Source organism: Hemitrygon akajei, chromosome 22 (assembly GCF_048418815.1).
Source record: "Hemitrygon akajei chromosome 22, sHemAka1.3, whole genome shotgun sequence".
NCBI lineage: Eukaryota > Metazoa > Chordata > Chondrichthyes > Myliobatiformes > Dasyatidae > Hemitrygon > Hemitrygon akajei.
The window spans coordinates 12,071,876-12,093,435 of record NC_133145.1 but is presented as its reverse complement, the minus strand read 5'-3'; the positions used below and the strand labels follow the sequence as shown (position 1 = coordinate 12,093,435).

At 47.7% G+C, this 21,560-nt stretch overlaps 1 protein-coding gene across 3 annotated transcripts in view; it reads left to right on the top strand.

The window, feature by feature from the left end:
• unc13d (unc-13 homolog D (C. elegans)) overlaps positions 1-21,560 on the top strand; it is a 242,203-nt gene that overhangs the window by 131,806 nt on the left and 88,837 nt on the right. For all 3 annotated transcript variants that reach the window (XM_073026706.1, XM_073026705.1, XM_073026707.1), the window contains exons 6-10: positions 3,155-3,353; positions 4,334-4,378; positions 7,750-7,818; positions 9,782-9,860; positions 20,558-20,665. In XM_073026706.1, the coding sequence (XP_072882807.1) occupies positions 3,155-3,353; positions 4,334-4,378; positions 7,750-7,818; positions 9,782-9,860; positions 20,558-20,665 (500 nt within the window). The remainder of the gene's footprint in view (positions 1-3,154; positions 3,354-4,333; positions 4,379-7,749; positions 7,819-9,781; positions 9,861-20,557; positions 20,666-21,560) is intronic.

The window sequence follows — 21,560 nt, the reverse complement described above, 5'->3', positions numbered from 1 at the left end:
AAGCTCTCTGGATATTTCAGGGGCAGCGGGCAGGTCTGACTGTCATTGGAGCCTTGCTGGATGTTTCTGGGGTGGGGAGAGAGGTGATGGTGTGGGCGAGGGGCTAGTGGGATTGCCTGATGGTGGGAAGGCATTCTGGCTAGCAGTCAGATCTGGCAAAGAACACCCGTGAGTGAGCCAATTTTACAGCTACCCTTAAAAACATACATAGAAATAAACATAAGCATTTCTGGTTAAATGGAATGTTGTAGTCAGTTCTTAATTAAATTAAAAAAATTAATTTGGTACCATTTATTGGTGTGTTGTATCTGTATGACCCTGCTTAGTTGGAGCAGAATGTACAGGAAACTCACAATCGGCCAATAGAGGAGCAGGATACACAGGAAACTGACAATTGGCCAATAGAGGAGCAGGATACACAGGAAACTGACAATCGGCCAGTAGAGGAGCAGGACACATCCTTCCCCTTTGCCTGATCACAGATCTGAAAAAAAACGGCCAGTGACTGTGCGCCAACAATGAATTCCCTGGGGTCAAATCAACGCCAGGCGATAGTCATTCAAGTAGACTGCTGTATCCTGGAATGACTCTGCTGAGCGGTTTTTCAGTGATAATGTCATCAGCAACAGCAGCTTCTGTTCCTTGCTCAATGTCTGTGTGGATCTATGACCTATCCCTGCTCCCTCCTCATTTTCACTGGGCATTTGAGTCCTTGGCCTGACAAAGTGCAAGCTGCATCTCATAATATCCCCTGTAATGGCTGGAGCCTTTCACCCAGCACACCAAAGGGCTCCCTGTCCTTACTCACACAAGGCGTCAGCCTCAGGAGCAGGTATAGGTTGTTCGGCCCATCGAGTCTGCTCTGCCATGCCATCGCATCTGATTTATTATCCCTCTCGACCCCATTCTCCTCCCTGTAACCTTTGACACCCTGACTAATCAAGAACCTATCAACCTCCTCTTTTAATATACCTATTGAATTTGCCTCCACAGATGTCAGTGGCAATGAATTCCACAGATTCACTATCCCCTGGCTAAAGAAATTCCTCCCCACATCCACTCTATTTAGGTCTTTCAATATTCAATAGATTTCAATGAGATCTCCTTCATTCTTCTAACCTCCAGCAAGTACCGACCCAGAGCCATCAGATGCTCCAGATGTGTTAACCATTTAATTCCTGGACATTCTCGTGAACATCCTCTGGACCATCTCCAAACCCAGCACAAATTTTCATGCACAATACTTCAAGTGTAGCCTGACCTATGCTTATAAAGCCTTGGCTTTACATTCTTGCTCTTATATTCTAGCCACTTGAAATGAATGCTGACATTGCGTTTGCCTTCCTAATTACCGATTCAATCTGCAAGTTAACCTTCAGGAAACACAAAGTTCACTGCAGACGCTGTGGTCAAATCAAGACGTACAACCCGAACTCGCCCCGAAACATTGACTGCTTCTTTCAACGGATGCTGCCCAACCTGCTGAGTTCATCCAGCTTTTTTGAAAACCTTCAGGAAATCCTGCTCATGAATTCCCAAGTCCTTTTGCACTTCTGATTTTTGAATGTTCTCCCATTTAGAAAATTCCTACCGAAGTGCATGACCATACACTTTCCTACACCATACTCCATCTGCCACTTCTTTGCTCATTTCGCCAATCTGTCTAAGTCCTTCTACAGACTCCCTGTTTTATCAATGCTATTTGCCACTCCACCTATGTTTGTACCGTCTGAAAACGGGGCCACAAAGCCATCAATTCTGTCATCTAAGTCATTGGCATATAATGTGAAAAGATCTGGTCCCAATACCAACCCCTGCAGAATACCACTAGTCACTGGCGGCCAATCAGAAAAAGCCTCCTTTATTCCCACTCTTTGCTTCCTGCTAGTCAGAAAATCTTCTATCTTTCCTGTAATACCATGGGCTCTTATCTTGTTAAGCAGCTTTATGTGTGATACCCTGTCAAAGGCCTTCAGAAAATCCAAGTTAACAATATCTACTGATTCTCCTTTGTCTATCCTGCCTGCCTGCTAGTTCCTCAAAGAATTCCAACAGATTTGTTAGCAAGATTTCCCATTAAGGAAACCAGGCTGATGTTGGTCTATTTTATCATGTGCCTGCAAGTACCCTGAAACCTCATCCTTAATAATGGACTCCAACATCTTTCCAACAATTGACTTCAGGTGAACTAGTGTATAATGTCTTTTCCTCTGCCTCTCTCTCTTCTTAAAGAGTGGAGTGACATTTACAATTTTCCAGTCCCGACCAAACAATTCCAAAATCTCGTGATTCTTGAAAGATTATTACTGTGCTTCCACAATCTCTTCAGATACCTCCTTCAGAACCCTGGGGTGTAATCCATTTACTCATCTACCTTCAGACCTTTCAACTTCCTAAGCAGCTTCTTCATAATAGCAACTGCACTCACTCATGCCCCTGATACTCTCGAATTTCTGACATACTGCTGGTGTCTTACACTGTGAAGTCTAATGAAAAATACTTAAGTTTGTTTACCATCCTTTGTATCCCATTACCACAACTCCAGTGGTCGATATCCACTCTCACCTCTCTGACATGCCATCAATACAGAGCATTGGCATTGAGGTAGTAGAAAACCGGCAATAGAATGCAGAATTACTTTTAAAGTTACAGGGAAAGTGCAGAGCAAAGATCATGATGAGGTAGGTTGAGATGTCAGGAGTCCATCCTGTCATACAAGGGATTCTTATAACAGCTGTGTAGTGAGAGGTCTTGGGAGCTGAGTCCATGGAGGGGAGGCTGGTTTCTGTGATCAATTGCATTAGTTTCACATCTCTTTTCCTCCTGTCATGAACATATTCCAGGACTGATGTGCAGGGTAAGTAAGGCTGGGCATGGTTTCCGTAAAAGCATTAATTGCATGGAAACTGAGATAGGAGACGGTGACAACGGTAATGTCATAATGACCTCAGGGAAAGGGGAGAATTTTCAACCTCATTACCGGGTAGGGCAGGTTTCATCCAGGTTAAAACTGGATGTGGTTTATAACCTTTCTGTTCAGCTCCTAGCCAGCCACCTGAGAGGGGTGTGTACACTGGTGTGACAGATTTGGGCAGAGACCAGAGATGCTCTGTCCCATTTGTTTCATATTAAATTCAGATGTTCTTTCCTCCAGGTTTCAGTGACCCTTACTGTTTGCTGGGGCTGAGGGTGTCCGAAGAAACCCTTGAAGAAGCTACCCAAAAAATCGAGAGTCCCCTGCCCAGGAGACGCCAGAAAGCTGTGATGAAGGAGGTGATCCCACAGCATCAAATTCAGAGAACAGAGGTCAAGAGGCAGACCCTGAACCCCACCTGGAATGAAACCTTTCTCCTGTGAGTGTCAATGGTGCCAGTCTGTTTTCGTGGTTTGTCCTGGCGCTGAAGCTGGAAAATCACAAGTCGTGTTTTCTCTCTCTTCTGTATCTCTGCTTTGTATTGGTCTTTATAATTCCTCTTTGAATATTTTAGTGCCATTTTTGTCACTCGCTTCAGGCACCATAATCTGAGTTCAACAACCGACCTGATGTCATACTGCTCAATGCACTGAGCTCCTCCAGCACATCCAAGGAAAAGAGCAACAGTCGGTGTTTCAGGCCAAGACTCTTTATCGTTGATGTGTGTGTTGCTTTGCATTTCCAGCATCTGCAGGTTTTCTAGTGTTTGTGACACTCCTCCAGCACATTGTTTGTTGCTTCAGGTTCCAGCATCTGCAGCCTCTCGTGTCTCCATGGACTAAGTTCTGTGTTCCTGGGCATTTACTAGTGCATATTTTCCCTGTGGAGGATGAGTCTGTCCTCCTTTTGTTCCCCACAGTGTGTCATTGTACAGTGATGGGAAACTGGAACCAAGGCTGACTTTCTGATGAAGGAGGGGCAGAGGAGATTACAGCAGCTTATTTTCAATGGATTCTCAGCCACTCCTCTCTCTAAGACCAGCAGGCTCGCTATAAACTTGCATCTGAAGGTGGGCCAAGCCTAATGAGTGAACCACTTGATTGAGTGCTGGTTCTCTGTAGAGCTTCAATTGCAGCTGCTATCCTGAATCAAAGAGCTGAGAGACCATGAGCGGGCGCTGACAAGGAGAGAAGAATAGATAGATAGATAGATACTTTATTCATCCCCATGGGGAAATTCAACTTTTTTTTCCTGGGCTCTACTTTATTACAATGTAAACTGTGGATATTTTTGCGAAAGGTGGACAGTTGGTGTTGACGGTAGTGAACAGGTCTGTCCTGGAGATCTGTGGTACTCTCCGTGGACGGACAAAATACTTGCTCACTGACTTCATTGATAAACACATTCTTTCATTTGCAGGGAAGTCAAAGATATCCATCTTACTGAGCTTTATGTGGAAATGTGGTGAGTATTCTGATCCCAAAACCTAGAAGGTGTTGAGAAGAGCCTTGAGGGTTGTGGGCTGAAATGACATTTATCTTGTGGAGAGGGACACTACACCACCATGCCTGGGTCAGAAAACCATCCAGCCACTCAGCCCCGTCAGCCTCCTGCACCACTGGCTACAATTACAGAGGGTCAGAAATGAGCCCTTCAGCCCACTGAGTCCATGCTATCCTCCAATACTAATCCCGTTTATTTTATTCCCCACACTTCCCCCAGCCTGAGCTTCTGTCTCAGTATCACTTTGCCCCGCTTATCATGCCCCCTCAGTGCAGTTTGTGTCGAGAAATTAGTTTCTGTCCTCTTTTAAAATGTTGAGCAACTGAGCCTCCCCAGCCCTGCGTGGTTGAGAATTCCGTGCCCATCACTCTCTGAGAGACGATGTATCCATTTCCTCATCTCATCCCGAAATGAACTATCCCAAATCCTGAGAATGCAACTGCTCCCCCTGCCAAAGCCCTTCCCCAGCCAGGGAAAACATTTCCAGCATCCAGTGGGCCAAAGCTGTCAGTGTCCTTTCCACTGACAGCCAGCGATTACAAACCTTGTCAATTTGAACTGTCCTCACACTCGGCCCTACCTTTGCTGCACACTGTCAGTGGCAGGTTTATCAATTCTCCGGGAATACCGTGCCGGTGTGGTCGTAACCAGGAATACTGTAGCAGTCATCCTTGCTCCTGTGCTGAAAAAAGTTAAACGTTCAAAGTAAATTTATTATCAAAGAACACCATATACTGTACAACCCTGAGATCCATTTTCCTGTGGGTGATCACGGTATCCATACTGTACCACCCTGAGATCCATTTTCCTGTGGGTGATCACGGTATCCATACTGTACCACCCTGAGATCCAGTTTCCTGTGGGCGATCACAGTATCCATACTGTCCCACCCTGAGATCCATTTTCCTGTGGGTGATCACGGTATCCATACTGTACCACCCTGAGATCCAGTTTCCTGTGGGTGATCACGGTATCCATACTGTACAACCCTGAGATCCATTTCCCTGTGGGCGATCACGGTATCCATACTGTACAACCCTGAGATCCATTTCCCTGTGGGCGATCATGGTATCCATACTGTACAACCCTGAGATCCATTTTCCTGTGGGCAATCACGGTATCCATACTGTCCCACCCTGAGATCCATTTTCCTGTGGGCGATCACAGTATCCATACTGTCCCACCCTGAGATCCATTTTCCTGTGGGCGATCACAGTATCCATACTGTACCACCCTGAGATCCATTTTCCTGTGGGCGATCACAGTATCCATACTGTACAACCCTGAGATCCATTTTCCTGTGGGCGATCACAGTATCCATACTGTACAACCCTGAGATCCATTTTCCTGTGGGCGATCACAGTATCCATACTGTACAACCCTGAGATCCATTTTCCTGTGGGCGATCACAGTATCCATACTGTACAACCCTGAGATCCATTTTCCTGTGGGCGATCACAGTATCCATACTGTCCCACCCTGAGATCCATTTTCCTGTGGGCGATCACAGTATCCATACTGTCCCACCCTGAGATCCATTTTCCTGTGGGCGATCACAGTATCCATACTGTCCCACCCTGAGATCCAGTTTCCTGTGGGCAATCACGGTATCCATACTGTCCCACCCTGAGATCCAGTTTCCTGTGGGCGATCACAGTATCCATACTGTCCCACCCTGAGATCCATTTTCCTGTGGGCGATCACAGTATCCATACTGTCCCACCCTGAGATCCATTTCCCTGTGGGCGATCACAGTATCCATACTGTACAACCCTGAGATCCTGTTTCCTGTGGGCGATCACAGTATCCATACTGTACAACCCTGAGATCCATTTTCCTGTGGGCGATCATGGTATCCATACTGTCCCACCCTGAGATCCATTTTCCTGTGGGCGATCACAGTATCCATACTGTCCCACCCTGAGATCCATTTCCCTGTGGGCGATCACAGTATCCATACTGTACAACCCTGAGATCCTGTTTCCTGTGGGCGATCACAGTATCCATACTGTACAACCCTGAGATCCATTTTCCTGTGGGCGATCACAGTATCCATACTGTCCCACCCTGAGATCCATTTTCCTGTGGGCGATCACAGTATCCATACTGTCCCACCCTGAGATCCAGTTTCCTGTGGGCGATCACAGTATCCATACTGTCCCACCCTGAGATCCATTTTCCTGTGGGCGATCACAGTATCCATACTGTACCACCTTGAGATCCATTTTCCTCTGGGCGATCACAGTATCCATACTGTCCCACCCTGAGATCCATTTTCCTGTGGGCGATCACAGTATCCATACTGTCCCACCCTGAGATCCAGTTTCCTGTGGGCGATCACAGTATCCATATTGTACCACCCTGAGATCCATTTTCCTGTGGGTGATCACAGTAACTGCAAGTAACACAGTAGAATCTATGTAAGACCACATTCAACGGGATGGACAAACAACTGATGTGCAAAAGAAAAACAAACTGTGCAAATAGAAAAAGAAAGAGAAAGAAAAAAAATAATAATCATAATAAATAAGCTATAGATATGGAGAACATGAGATGAAGAGTTCTTCAAAGTGAGTCCATAGGCTGTGGGAACAATTCAGTGATGGGGTGAGTGAAGTTATCTCCACTGGTTCAAGAGTATGAGGGCTAGTAACTGTTCCTGAACCTGGTGGTGTGAGTCCTGAGGCTCCTGATGGTGGCAGTGAGAAGAGAGCATGGTCTGGGTGTTGGGGATCCCTGATGATGGATGCTGCTTTAGAAATTTGTTAAAGTTTTGGATGACATGCCAAATCTTCACAGACTCCTAAGAAAGTATAGGAGATGCTGATGCTGTGCTTTCTTTGTAATGGCACTTAAGTGCAGACAAATCTCTCATTACCCCATTCTTTCTGTGTTATTCTATTTATCCAAAATTAATCCCACCATCCCACTTTCTCCCCACAATCTGTGTCAGCCTCAACTGATCCATAGTTTCTCTCCTGCTCCCCACCCTTAACATATGTAAATCAAAACCCTTAGGGCACTGTGTCCTAGTAGCCTTGTATTAACACTAAACTGAACCCATTGCTACTCTTCCACCACAGTCTTTTATGCATCCCACTGTCTCACTCTGTACCCATGGCCGAGCATCAACCTAAAAGTCATCTCCCTTTCTCTATACCCTTGTAATAATGCAGCCCCTCCATAGACCTGTATCAAATGGGGTAGTAGAGCAGGGCAGGGCTGCTCGGCTGGGTGGCATTGTGTAAGAGCAGCCTGTTACTGTGGTGGCTAAGCTGAATTGAACGGGCTGTAGCAGATGCTTTGGCGGATAATGTTCTGATTGTTCTCAGGGACCTGGATGACGATGAATCTGCCAATGTGCGCCTGGCTGAAATCCACGGGATCCACGGGCTGAAGAGGTAATGGGTGTTACGTCCTGCTGTGTGCATGACTCGTTCAGACAAGAGTCTGACAGATACACCATATTTACCTGGTGACAGAGACTGACAGATACACCACAGCCAGAATATTAATACCACTCCACATTCTCCTAACAGACTCGGCCGTAGTTTCACTGACATTAGCTCCATATCCATTGCCCCCTTTTTGGGATACGAATGAATCTTGGCATCCCAGAGGATGTACAACTCAGAAGGAGGCCATTTGTCCCATCAAATCTGTGCTGGTTGAAGAAGAGTTACTGAAACTAATCCACCTTCCGGCACTGAGCCATACATCAAATTGTTGCTCTTCCAAAACATATACCGGACTGGTTAAATATGATGATGATGGTGGGGGTGGGGGTGGGGTGACTGCATTTATTACCTTATTTAGTCTCTGCCCTCTGCAAAATCGATCCTGCATATTTATGTACCTTAACAGCAGCCCCTCTATCCCAATCCCAGTTTATGTAACTCTTGGTCATGGTTACAGCTGTCCGCTCTGAAACATCGTTGGTTGTGTGCTGGACTCTTGCTTGCCAGGTTTTGATTCTCACCAAATGAGAAAGAGGCTTTTAAGTGTGACGTGGTGACGCAGGTAGGCCGGCTGCAGGAGACCCAGTGCTGACTGTGTGGAAGTTTATACACAAAGTACACTGCAGATGCTGTGGTCAAAGCAACGCGTACAACACGCTGCAGGAGACCCAGCGCTGACTGTGTGGAAGTTTATACACAAAGTACACTGCAGATGCTGTGGTCAAAGCAACGCGTACAACACGCTGGAGGAACTCAGCAACGCGGGCAGCGTTTGTAAGTTCATACTGCAACTGTGGGTTTCCCCAGAAGCTCCGGTTTCCACCCACCTCCCAAAGCTGCATGGATTAGTTGGTTAATTGGTAATTGCAGGAGTTGGGCGGGAGAATGATTTGGAGGAGGGTGTGAGAGAGAGAATGACTCACAGGGAAATAAGTGGGAGGACGGAAGGTTCAGTAAACTGAAGTAAATAATTATCAGTCTCCTCCGCACTCTCTTCTATGCAATCCCATCTTTCATTGACCAGACCTGTCTGTCGTGCTCAAGCTGATGTAACCAATGCTGTGTATATATTCTACATCACAGTTAACACCCTGCGTGTCTTGTTACATTGATGTTTCTTGTGGCTTTTAAAGATCAGTAGACCTCGCACAGCTCATTATCTGCCCTCTGCTGTCCTGCATTTCCCAAATGCATTACCTTACACTTCTCTGGATTAAATTACTTTCGCTGGTTTTCTGCTCAAGTCAATGATAGCTCCCTGTAGTCCAAAACGTTCCTACTCACAGTCAACCACCTGGCCAATTTTTATATCATATGCAAGCCCCTGAAATGAATGTCTAGATTAATTAACAAGTATTGCTGAAGTCAAAAGATTGAGTACATGCCTATCGATGAATATTAGTAATCGTTTTTCCTTCACTAAAACACTGTTCAACCATTGTCCCTCACTTCCAGTAACTGAGTTAAGTTTGGATCCTGTGTACCTCTTCTCCTTGGATCTTAGGGAATTTACTTTTTGTCCATTCAAAGAACTCCTCATATTCAAGATCATTGACATTGTCTGTTTCTAATTCCCAATGCTCATCCACTTCTGTTTGAACTCTTCCTAATTCCCATGCCCACGTCCAACTCCTCCTTCCTCACTCCGTCAGTGCTTTCTATATCACCCAAATACCAACCTGACCTTCTCCCCCACCCCATGCTCCATATTACCAAACTACACAACTTTTTATTATCCCTGATCCACTAATCCCTTGCTTTTTGCCTCTTATTGAGAACCAGTTTCAGTGTCACCATTTCCACCTTCCCCATTCACACCCTCCAGGCGTTTCAGGTGTTTGAACTGACTAACTTCTCAGTGTCCAATGGTTCTCGCTGCTGAACCCAACTATGATTCACCTTGCAGGCTCTTCAAAGATGTGAAGAAGGCAGCTCGGAAGCACGAGCAGGATGATTTTCTGGGAAATGTGGTCATTAAGCTACAGGTGAGACAATTATCCTCTCTGATCGTCTGATGCAGGGTGCAGTGTTTATTTTCAATCCCTGCCGAGGTGAGTGGAGAGAAACCTCCTCAAACTGCTCCAATCCTTCAGGTGAGGTCGCTGCCCAGTCCTAATCTGGGAATAGTGCAGGAATGGCAAAGTATTTTCAAGTTATTATAGTTTGGGTCTGGCAGCTGTGCCTGCGGTTCTCGTCTTTCCAGGGGGAATGCTGAAAGATCTGGAAGCTGCTCTGGAAAAAAATGTTAGTGAATTGCTGGAGTGCTGGTGAGGGAAGGAGTTGCAATGCGAATGCTCTACTTTGTAACTGTTAATATACTTCTTCAGGACGACTGCTTATATTTCCTCTTTACAACTGTTATGAGCCAGCCAGTATCCAGGTATGGTAATAACAGAAGGAACTGTGTGTTTTAGAGGTGGTGGAACGGTGTTAAATTACTTGAACAACCTGCAAGGTGAATCATCCATTTCAGACCCCACCACGTCTTCCATGGAATTTCGCTTAATAATCTGAAATTTAACCAAAGAAACTAGTCATTAGTAATTGTGACCACTAAACTACTCGGTTGTTTCTAGAGCCCATCTAGTTCACCATTAGTCTTCAGGAGAGAAAATCTGCCATCCAGACCTGGTCTGGCCACAATTGGAGTGAGAGGGCTCTGGCTCAACGGGTTTAGGTAGTACCGGGACGAGGCGAGGTAGGAAGTATGTGTGTGAGGCCAGTTTTCTGTGCTCAGTGTCAGATGTGGGGGGTCCTGGAGTCTCCCAGTCTCCCGGACGGCCATATCTGCACCCGATGTGTCGAGCTGCAGCTCCTGAGGGACCGAGTTAGGGAACTGGAGATGCAACTCAATGACCTTCGTCTGGTCAGGGAGAGTGAGGAGGTGATAGAGAGGAGTTACAGGCAGGTGGTCACACCAGGGCCTTGGGAGACAGATAGGTGGGTCACAGTCAGGAGAGGGAAGGGGAAGAGTCAGGTACTAGAGAGTACCCCTGTGGCTGTACCCCTTGACAATAAGTACTCCTGTTTGAGTACTGTTGGGGGTGGGGAGGACAGCCTACCTGGGGGAAGCGGCAGTGGCCGTGCCTCTGGCACAGAGTCTGACCCTGTGGTTCAGAAGGGTAGGGAAAGGAAGAGGAAGGCAGTAGTGATAGGGGACTCTGTAGTCAGGGGGTCAGACAGGCGATTCTGTGGACGCAGGAAAGAAACTCGGATGGTAGTTTGCCAGGGTCCGGGATGTTTCGGATCACGTCAATATCCTGCTGTGGGAGGGAGAACAGACAGAGGTTGTGGTACATATTGGTACCAATGACATAGGTAGGAAATGGGAAGAGGTCCTGAAAACAGACTACAGGGAGTTAGGGAGTTGAGAAGCTGGACTGCAAAGGTAGTAATCTCGGGATTACTGCCTGTGCCACGTGACAGTGAGAATAGGAATAGAATGAGATGGAGGATAAATGTGTGGCTGAGGGATTGGAGCAGGGGGCAGGGATTCAGATTTCTGGATCATTGGGACCTCTTTTGGGGCAGGTGTGACCTGTACAAAAAGGATGGGTTTTTTAGGGGTCCAATATCCTGGTGGGGAGGTTTGCTATGGCTACTGGGGAGAGTTTAAACTAGAATTGTTGGGGTGTGGGAACCGAACTAAAGAGACTGGGGAAGAGGAGGTTAGCTCACAAATAGAGAAAGCTTGTAGACCAGGGGTGGGCAAACTTTTTGACTTGTGGGCCACAAAGGGTTCTAAAATTTGACAGGGGGGCCGGACCAGGAGCAGATGGATGGAGTGTTTTGGTAATACACCTCATAAGAGAAAATAAAATATCATGGGATATGTAGAAAACATGTGCTTTAATTTCAATTGAAAATGAACAAATGCATTACAACAAAATATCTGTCTTTGAAGTCCCATGGTATTTAGCTATTTATTGAAATGACTTTTAAAACACTGAAAATTAAATGAATAAAATACAGCTTTTTTTAATAGTAACAGTTATTATTTTAAAGCACTAAAAATTCTGTTATCCTTCAAGATATTATCATCATCACTCTCCTCCTGACTGTCTTTATTTCAAAAACGGTAGGAGATGCAGGTCTACTTGTCCTGCTCCTTCTTATTCAATTGTCCCCTGTGCCAAAACTCAACAACGACCAGCACAAGGACAGAACAGTGACAGCGCGCCAGTATGCGGAGCGCGTTATTTGATCTGGAGCGCATTTTTTATTTTGTGAACGTACGTGCACCTGCGCACTACTCATGTCCATCACTTAACAGAAATGACATGTAACATGTAAGGCTTATTGAAAAAAATATTTTCAACTGCATTTTTTACATAACACAACAAAGAAACTTATTTTTAATTTCAGTGGGAACAGTGTTGTTGGTCTCCCTTTTTAGCTAGCGCATCAAAGTCTGGATTTAGTTTTGTTGTGGCAATTCTCAGGATGGATCTGAGGTGTTAACAAGGTTTATTAATATAATTTCATCAAGTTCTGCGGGCCGGATTAAAAAGCTTAACGGGCCGCATATGGCCCGCGGGCCGTAGTTTGCCCATGCCTGGCCTAGACAGTGTGAGAGAGAGCATAGGCAGGTGATACAGAATGGACGTGCTCAGACCGGGGGGGGGGGGGGGGGTGTGATATATATACAGGATTTTAATGCAAGGAGTGTTGTGAACAAAGCAGATGAGCTTAGAGTGTGGATCAGCACTTGGAGCTATGATGTTGTGGCCATTACAGAGACTTGGCTGGCTCAGGGACAGGAATGGTTACTTCAAGTGCCGGGTTTTAGATGTTTCAGAAAGGACAGGGAGGGAGGCAAAAGAGGTGGGGGCGTGGCACTGTTGATCAGAGATAGTGTCACAGCTGCAGAAAAGGTGGACACCATGGAGGGATTCTCTACAGAGTCTCTGTGGGTGGAGTTTAGGAACAGGAAGGGGTCAATAACTTTACTGGGTGTTTTTTATAGGCCGCCCAATAGTTACAGGGATATCGAGAAGCAGTTGGGGAAACAGATCCTGGAAAGGTGTAATAATAACAGAATTAACATGAGGAAATCTGCAGTTGCTGGAAATTTAAACAACACACACAAAATGCTGGTAGAACACAGCAGGCCAGGCAGCATCTATAAAGAGAAGCACTGTCAACGTTTCGGGCTTACACCCTTCATCAGGACTAACTGAAAGGAGAGATACTAAGAGATTTTAAAGTAGTGGAGGGAGGGGGAAATGCAAAATGATAGGAGAAGACCAGAGGGGGTGGGATGAAGCTAAGAGCTGGAAAGGTGATTGGCGAAAGTGATACAGAGCTGGAGAAGGGAAAGGATCATGGGACGGGAGGCCTCAGGAGAAAGAAAGGGGGGGGGGAGCACCAGAGAGAGATGGAGAACAGGCAGAGTGATGGGCAGAGAGAGAGGAAAAAAACAAACAACTAAATATTGTCAGGGATGGGGTAAGAAGGGGAGTAGGGGCATTAACAGAAGTTAGAGAAGTCAATGTTCATGTCATCAGGTTGGAGGCTACCCAGCCGGTATATAAAATGTTGTTCCTCCAACCTGAGTGTGGCTTCATCTTGACAGTAGAGGAGGCCATGGATAGACATATCAGAATGGGAATGGGATGTGGAATTAAAATGTGTGGCCACTGGGAGATCCTGCTTTTTCTGGCGGACCGAGCGTAGGTGTTCAGCAAAACGGTCTCCCAGTCTGCGTCGGGTCTCGCCAATATATAAAAGGCCACACCAGGAGCACCGGACGCAGTATACCACACCAGCAGACTCACAGGTGAAGTGTCACCTCACCTGGAAGGACTGTCTGGGGCCCTGAATGGTGGTGAGGGAGGAAGTGTAAGGGCAGGTGTAGCACTTGTTCCACTTACAAGGATAAGTGCCAGGAGGGAGATCGGTGGGAAGGGATGGGGGGGACGAGTGGACAAGGGAGTCGCGTAGGGAGCGAACCCTGTGGAAAGCAGAAAGGTGGGGGGAGGGAAAGATGTTCTTGGTAGTGGGATCCCGTTGGAGGTGGTGGAAGTTACGGAGAATTGTACGTCGGATCCAGAGGCTGGTGGGGTGGTAGGTGAGGACAGGGGGAACCCTACCCCGAGTGGGGTGGCGGGCGGATGGGGTGAGGGCAGATGTGCGGGAAATGGGAGAGATGCGTTTGAGAGCCGAGTTGATGGTGGAAGGGAAGCCCTTTTGTTTAAAAAAGGAAGACATCTCCTTCGTCCTGGAATGGAAAGCCTCATCCTGAGAGCAGATGTGGCGGAGACGGAGGAATTGTGAGAAGGGGATAGCATTTTTGCAAGAGATAGGGTGGGAAGAGGAATAGTCCAGGTAGCTGTGAGAGTCTGTAGGCTTAAAGTAGATATCAGTAGATAAGCCGTCTCCAGAGATGGAGACAGAAAGATCAAGAAAGGGGAGGGAGGTGTCGGAAATGGACCAGGTAAATTTGAGGGCAGGGTGAAAGTTGGAGGCAAAGTTAATGAAGTCAACGAGCTCAGCATGCGTGCAGGAGGCAGCGCCAATGCAGTCATCGATGTAGCGAAGGAAAAGAGGGGGACGGATACCCATATAGACTTGGAACATGGACTGTTCCACAAAGCCAACAAAAAGGCAGGCATAACTGGGACCCATGTGGGTGCCCATGGCTACACCCTTGGTTTGGAGGAAGTGGGAGGAGCCAAAGGAGAAATTATTGAGAGTAATAACTAATTCCGCTAGACGGAGGAGAGTGGTGGTAGAGGGGAATTGGTTAGGTCTGGAATCCAAAAAGAAGCGAAGAGCTTCAAGACCATCTCGGTGGGGGATGGAGGTATATAGTGAATGGACGTCCATGGTGAAAATAAGGCGGTGGGGGCCAGGGAACTTAAAATCATTGAAAAAATTCAAAGCGTGAGAGGTGTCACAAACATAGGTGGGAAGAGATTGAACAAGGGGGGATAAAACAGTGTCAAGGTATGTAGAAATGAGTTCGGTGGGGCAGGAGCAAGCTGAGACAATGGGTCTACCTGGACAGGCAGATTTGTGGATCTTGGGTAGAAACAGGAAGTGCGGGGTGTGGGGACTATGAGGTTGGTGGCAGTGGATGGGAGATCCCCAGAGCTGATAAGGTTGGTGATGGTATAGGAGACAGTGGCCTGGTGCTCATTAGTGGGGTCACGATCAAGGGGTAAATAAGAGGAGGTATCAGAGAGTTGTCGCTGTGCCTCGGCCAGGTAGAGGTCAGTACACCAGCCAACAACAGCTCCCCCCTTATCAGCGGGTTTTATAGTGAGATTGGGATTGGTGCGGAGGGAGCGGAGAACAGAGCGTTCGGAAGGAGTGAGGTTGGAATTGGAAAAGGGTGTGGTGAAGTCAAGACGGTTGATGTCCCGTCGGCAATTAGCAATAAAGAAATCCAATTCCAACCTCACTCCTTTCGAACCAATTCCAACCTGGTCCATTTCCGACACCTCCCTCCCCTTTCTTGATCTTTCTGTCTCCATCTCTGGAGACGGCTTATCTACTGATATCTACTTTAAGCCTACAGACTCTCACAGCTACCTGGACTATTCCTCTTCCCACCCTATCTCTTGCAAAAATGCTATCCCCTTCTCACAATTGCTCCGTCTCTGCCGCATCTGCTCTCAGGATGAGGCTTTTCATTCCAGGACGAAGGAGATGTCTTCCTTTTTTAAACAAAGAGGCTTCCCTTCCTCCACTAACAACTCTGCTCTCAAATGCACCTCTCCCATTTCCCGCACAACTGCCCTCACCCCATCCGCCCGCCACCCCACTCGGGATAGGGTTCCCCTTGTTCTCACCTGCCACCCCACCAGCCTCCAGGTCCAACGTATAATTCTCCGTAACTTCCGCCACCTCCAACGGGATCCCACTACCAAACACATCTTTCCCTCCCCCCCACTTCTGCTTTCCGCAGGGATCACTCCCTACGCGACTCCCTTGTCCACTCGTCCCCCCCATCCCTTCCCACCGATCTCCCTCCTGGCACTTATCCTTGTAAACAGAACAAGTGCTACACCTGCCCTTACACTTCCTCCCTCACCACCATTCAGGGCCCCAGACAGTCCTTCCAGGTGAGGTGACACTTCACCTGTGAGTCAGCTGGTGTGGTATACTGCGTCCGGTGTTCCCAGTGTGGCCTTTTATATATTGGTGAGACCCGATGCAGACTGGGAGACCGTTTTGCTGAACACCTATGCTCGGTCCGCCAGAGAAAGCAGGATCTCCCAGTGGCCACACATTTTAATTCCACGTCCCATTCCCATTCTGATATGTCTATCCATGGCCTCATCTACTGTCAAGATGAAGCCACACTCAGGTTGGAGGAACAACACCTTATATACTGGCTGGGTAGCCTCCAACCTGATGGCATGAACATTGACTTCTCTAACTTCCGTTAATGCCCCTCCTCCCCTTCTTACCCCATCCCTGACATATTTAGTTGTTTGTTTTTTTCCTCTCTCTCTGCCCATCACTCTGGCTGTTCTCCATTTCCCTCTGGTGCTCCCCCCTTCCCTTCCCTTTCTCCCGAGGCCTCCCGTCCCATAATCCTCTCCCTTCACCAGCTCTGTATCACTTTCACCAATCACCTTTCCAGCTCTTAGCTTCATCCCACCCCCTCTGGTCTTCTCCTATAATTTCGTATTTCCCCCTCCCTCCACTACTTTCAAATCTCTTAGTATCTTTCCTTTCAGTTAGTCCTGACGAAGGGTCTCGGCCCGAAACATCGACAGTGCTTTTCCTTATAGATGCTGCCTGGCCTGCTGTGTTCCACCAGCATTTTGTGTGTGTTGTTATAACAACAGTGTTGTCGTGATTGGAGGTTTTAATTTCCCAAATATTGATTGGCTTCTCCCTGGAGCGAGGAGTTTAGATGTGGTGGAGTTTGTTAGGTGTGTTCAGGAAGGTTTCTTGACACTATGTAGATAAGCCTACAAGAGGAGAGGCTGTACTTGATTTGGTATTGGGAAATGAACCTGGTCAGGTGTCAGATCTCTCAGTGGGAGAGCATTTTGGAGATAGTGATTATAATTCTGCCACCTTTACAATCGCATTGGAGAGAGATAGGAACAGACAAGTTACAGAAGTGTTTAACTGGAGTATGGGGAATTATGAGGCTATCAGGCAGGAAATTGGAAGCTTAAACTGGAAACAGATGTTCTCAGGGAAATGTATGGAAGAAATGTGGCAAATATTCAGGGGATATTTGTGTAGGGTTCTGTATAGGTACGTTCCAATGAGACAGGGAAGTTATGGTAGGGTACAGGAACTGTGGTGTACAAAGGCTGTAATAAATCTGGTCAAGAAGAAAAGAAAAGCTTACAAAAGGTTCAGAGAGCTAGGTAATGTTAGTGATCTAGAAGATTATAAGGCTACGAGGAAGGAGCTTAAGAAGGAAATTAGGAGAGCCAGAAGGGGCCATGAGAAGGCCTTGGCAGACAGAATTAAGGAAAACCCCAAGGCATTCTACAAGTATGTGAAGAGCAAGAGGATAAGATGCGAAAGAATAGGACCTATCAAATGTGACAGTGGAAAAGTGTGTATGGAACCAGAGGAAATAGCAGAGGTACTTAATGAATACTTTACTTCAGTATTCACTATGGAAAAGGATCTTAGTGATTGTAGTGATGACTTGCAGCAGACTGAAAAGCTTGAGCATGTAGATATTAAGAAAGAGGATGTGCTGGAGCTTTTGGAAAGCATCAAGTTGGATAAGTTGCTGGGACCGGACGAAATGTACCCCAGGCTACTGTGGGAGGCAAGGGAGGAGATTGCTGAGCCTCTGGTGATGATCTTTGCACCATCAATGGGGACGGGAGAGGTTCTGGAGGATTGGAGGGTTGCAGATGTTGTTCCAGTATTCAAGAAAGAGAGTAGAGATAGCCCAGGAAATTATAGACCAGTGAGTCTTATTTCAGTGGTTGGTAAGTTGATGGAGAAGATCCTGAGAGGCAGGATTTATAAACATTTGGACAGGTATAATATGATTAGGAGTAGTCAGCATGGCTTTGTCAAGGGCAAGTTGTGCCTTATGAGCCTGATTGAATTTTTTGAGGATGTAACTAAACACATTGAGGAAGAAAGAGCAGAAGATGTGGTGTATATAGATTTCAGCAAGGCATTTGATAAGGTACCCCATGCAAGGCTTATTGAGAAAGTAAGGAGGCATGGGATCCAAGGGGACATTGCTTTGTGGATCCAGAATTGGCTTGCCCACAGAAGGCAAAGAGTGGTTGTAGACGGGTCATATTCTGCATGGAGGTCGGTGACCAGTGGAGTGCCTCAGGGATCTGTTCTGGGACCCTTACACTTCGTGATTTTTATAAATGACCTGGATAAGAAAGTGGAGGGATAGCTTTTGCTGATGACACAAAGGTTGGAGGTGTTGTGGATAGTGTGGAGGGCTGTCAGAGGTTACAGCGGGACATTGATAGGATGCAAAACTGGGCTGAGAAGTGGCAGATGGAGTTCAACCCAGATAAGTGTGAAGTGGTTCATTTTGGTAGGTCAAATGTGATGGCAGAATATAGTATTAATGGTAAGACTCTTGGCGGTGTGGAGGATCAGAGGGATCTTGGGGTCGGAGTCCATTGGACGCTCAAAGCAGCTGCGCAGGTTGACTCTGGTTAAGAAGGCATACGGTGAATTGGCCTTCATCAATCATGGAATTGAATTTAGGAGCCTAGAAGTAATGTTGCAGCTATATAGGACCCTGGTCAGACCCCACTTTGAGTACTGTGCTCAGTTCTGGTCGCCTCACTACAGGAAGGATATGGAAACCATAGAAAGGGTGCGGAGGAGATTTACAAGGATGTTGCCTGGATTGGGGAGCATCCCTTATGAGAATAGGTTGAGTGAACTCGGCCTTTTCTCCTTGGAGCGATGGAGGATGAGAAGTGACCTGATAGAGTTGTATAAGATGATGAGAGGCATTGATCGTGTGGATAGAGGATTTTTCCCAGGGCTGAAATGGTTGCCAAAAGAGGACACAGGTTTAAGGTGCTGGTGAGAAGGTACTGAGGAGCAACACATTATATTCCGTCTGGGTATTCCCAGCCTAATGGCATGAACATTGATTTCTCCTTCCGGTAAAACAAGATACCCTCCCTCTCCCCTCTTCTAATCCCTATTCTGAGCTCTTACCTATTCTCAGCTGCCCGTCACCTTCCCCTGGCGTCCATCCTCTTCCCCTTTCTCCTATGGTCCACTCTCCTTTCCTATCAGATTCCTCCCTCTCCAACCCTTTATTTTTCCAACCCACCTGGCTTCATCTATCACCTTCTGGGCATCCTTCTTTCACTCCCCACATCTTCTTATTCTGGCATCATCTTCCGTCCTTTCCAGTCCCGAAGAGGGGTCTTGGCCTGAATCACCAACTGTTTATGCATCTCCATAGATGCTGCCTGACCTGCTGAGTTCCTCCAGCACTTTGTGTGTTGCTGTGATTGTATCAGTTTAATAGAAACGGTCAGCTTCCTCCAGATTTCTAATCCCAAGACTCTGATGAATTTCTTTATTACATGTATACAGCGAAATGGGTTGTTTGTGCTAGCAACCAACAGACTTATGGGTGTGTATCCTGTAAGTATTGCCACATGTTACGGTGCAGGCATAGAATACCCATAGTGTTTGGCAGAACAAGACAGGACAACAAAATCAACAGAACAAGCCCATTCCAGCCCTTCCTTCCACTCCCACACACACGGACAGTCCTCCAACCCTAGTACAGGACAGGTCTTCAAGCCTTCCTTCCCCAGGCTTCAACATCCATATAGCCGATCAACATTTTGGCTTTAATCTTTGGTATTAACCCTTGGACTAGAGTTGATAACGGGACTTGGTACTCTCAGCTGACCCTTGTCATATGGACATTCAATCCCGAGACTCACTGACCTGGGACAGCCACCGATGTCCTTCGTCACCCGGTCACCCCACTGCCCTATGACCATGGAGTGGAGGCTTGGGCTCAAGATGCCCTTCATCACCCATCCACGCCGCTCGCTTTTAAAGCACAGAGTGGGGCTGTGGACTCCAGCCTGACCTCTAACTTCCCAACATCCCTGTTCCTAACTGTAACTTGACTCCCTAACTCCCCTCTCTGTCCCTAGAACCATCCCTATGAACTAAAAAAGAACAAACAAGTCTAGGTCATGTCATCGACTGATCTCACAGCTCAGCACCGCTGGGTCCCAAATGCAATCGGAAGCCTCTGTTGAAAGCCTCTCCAGTAGGAGCTCTGAGGCTCCTTGCTTTACACCCATGCCTGCAGTGATAAATCGATCTTTGCTGATCAAGTGTTCATTTGTCCCAGTACCTTCCAGTGGGATCTTGGTGACCTCCCGAAACCAACATCTCGGCCACAATTTTCTTGACTCTTGGCCTCACAATCAACCTCACTATGATCTTGCACCTTATTCTCTACCCACACTGAACATCCTCTGTTTCTGCTGTGTACTTCATTCTGCATCCTGTTATTGTTTACTTGGTGGTTTCTATGTGCACTGTGTAATGAGGAACAGTAATGCCGGACACCAACAAACCAGCACCTGGAGTTGGGGACGTGTGCCTCAGAGCTGCTCTGGTTGGGGCCTGTGAGGGTGGGGAAGGGGAACTGAGGAGGAGGGGCTGGGTTTGGAGCTGATTCGATGCTCGGAGACGTCATCATTTACCCTGTGCTCTCCTGCAGGATCTGCCCTACACTCCTGAAGATAAATGGTACACTCTGGAACCTTGTACTGAGACCTATCCTGATCGGGGCAAGTGTCACCTCCAGCTGAAGATCATCCACGAGCAGGTACAGGCCCGGTCAGGGGCAGGGTTCTCACATGGGGTGGGAGGTCCAAGGGTGGACTGGAAGGGGCAGGGTTCTCACATGGGGTGGGAGGTCCAAGGGTGGACTGGAAGGGGCAGGGTTCTCACATGGGGTGGGAGGTCCAAGGGTGGACAGGAAGGGGCAGGGTTCTCACATGGGGTGGGAGGTGAGGGTGGACTGGAAGGGGCAGGGTTCTCACATGGGGTGGGAGGTCCAAGGGTGGACTGGAAGGGGCAGGGTTCTCACATGGGGTGGGAGGTGAGGGTGGACTGGAAGGGACAGGGTTCTCACATGGGGTGGGAGGTCCAAGGGTGGACTGGAAGGGGCAGGGTTCTCACATGGGGTGGGAGGTGAGGGTGGACTGGAAAGGGCAGGGTTCTCACATGGGGTGGGAGGTGAGGGTGGACTGGAAGGGGCAGGGTTCTCACATGGGGTGGGAGGTCCAAGGGTGGACTGGAAGGGGCAGGGTTCTCACATGGGGTGGGAGGTGAGGGTGGACTGGAAGGGGCAGGGTTCTCACATGGGGTGGGAGGTCCAAGGGTGGACAGGAAGGGGCAGGGTTCTCACATGGGGTGGGAGGTCCAAGGGTGGACTGGAAGGGGCAGGGTTCTCACATGGGGTGGGAGGTGAGGGTGGACTGGAAGGGGCAGGGTTCTCACATGGGGTGGGAGGTCCAAGGGTGGACTGGAAGGGGCAGGGTTCTCACATGGGGTGGGAGGTGAGGGTGGACTGGAAGGGGCAGGGTTCTCACATGGGGTGGGAGGTCCAAGGGTGGACTGGAAGGGGCAGGGTTCTCACATGGGGTGGGAGGTCCAAGGGTGGACAGGAAGGGGCAGGGTTCTCACATGGGGTGGGAGGTCCAAGGGTGGACTGGAAG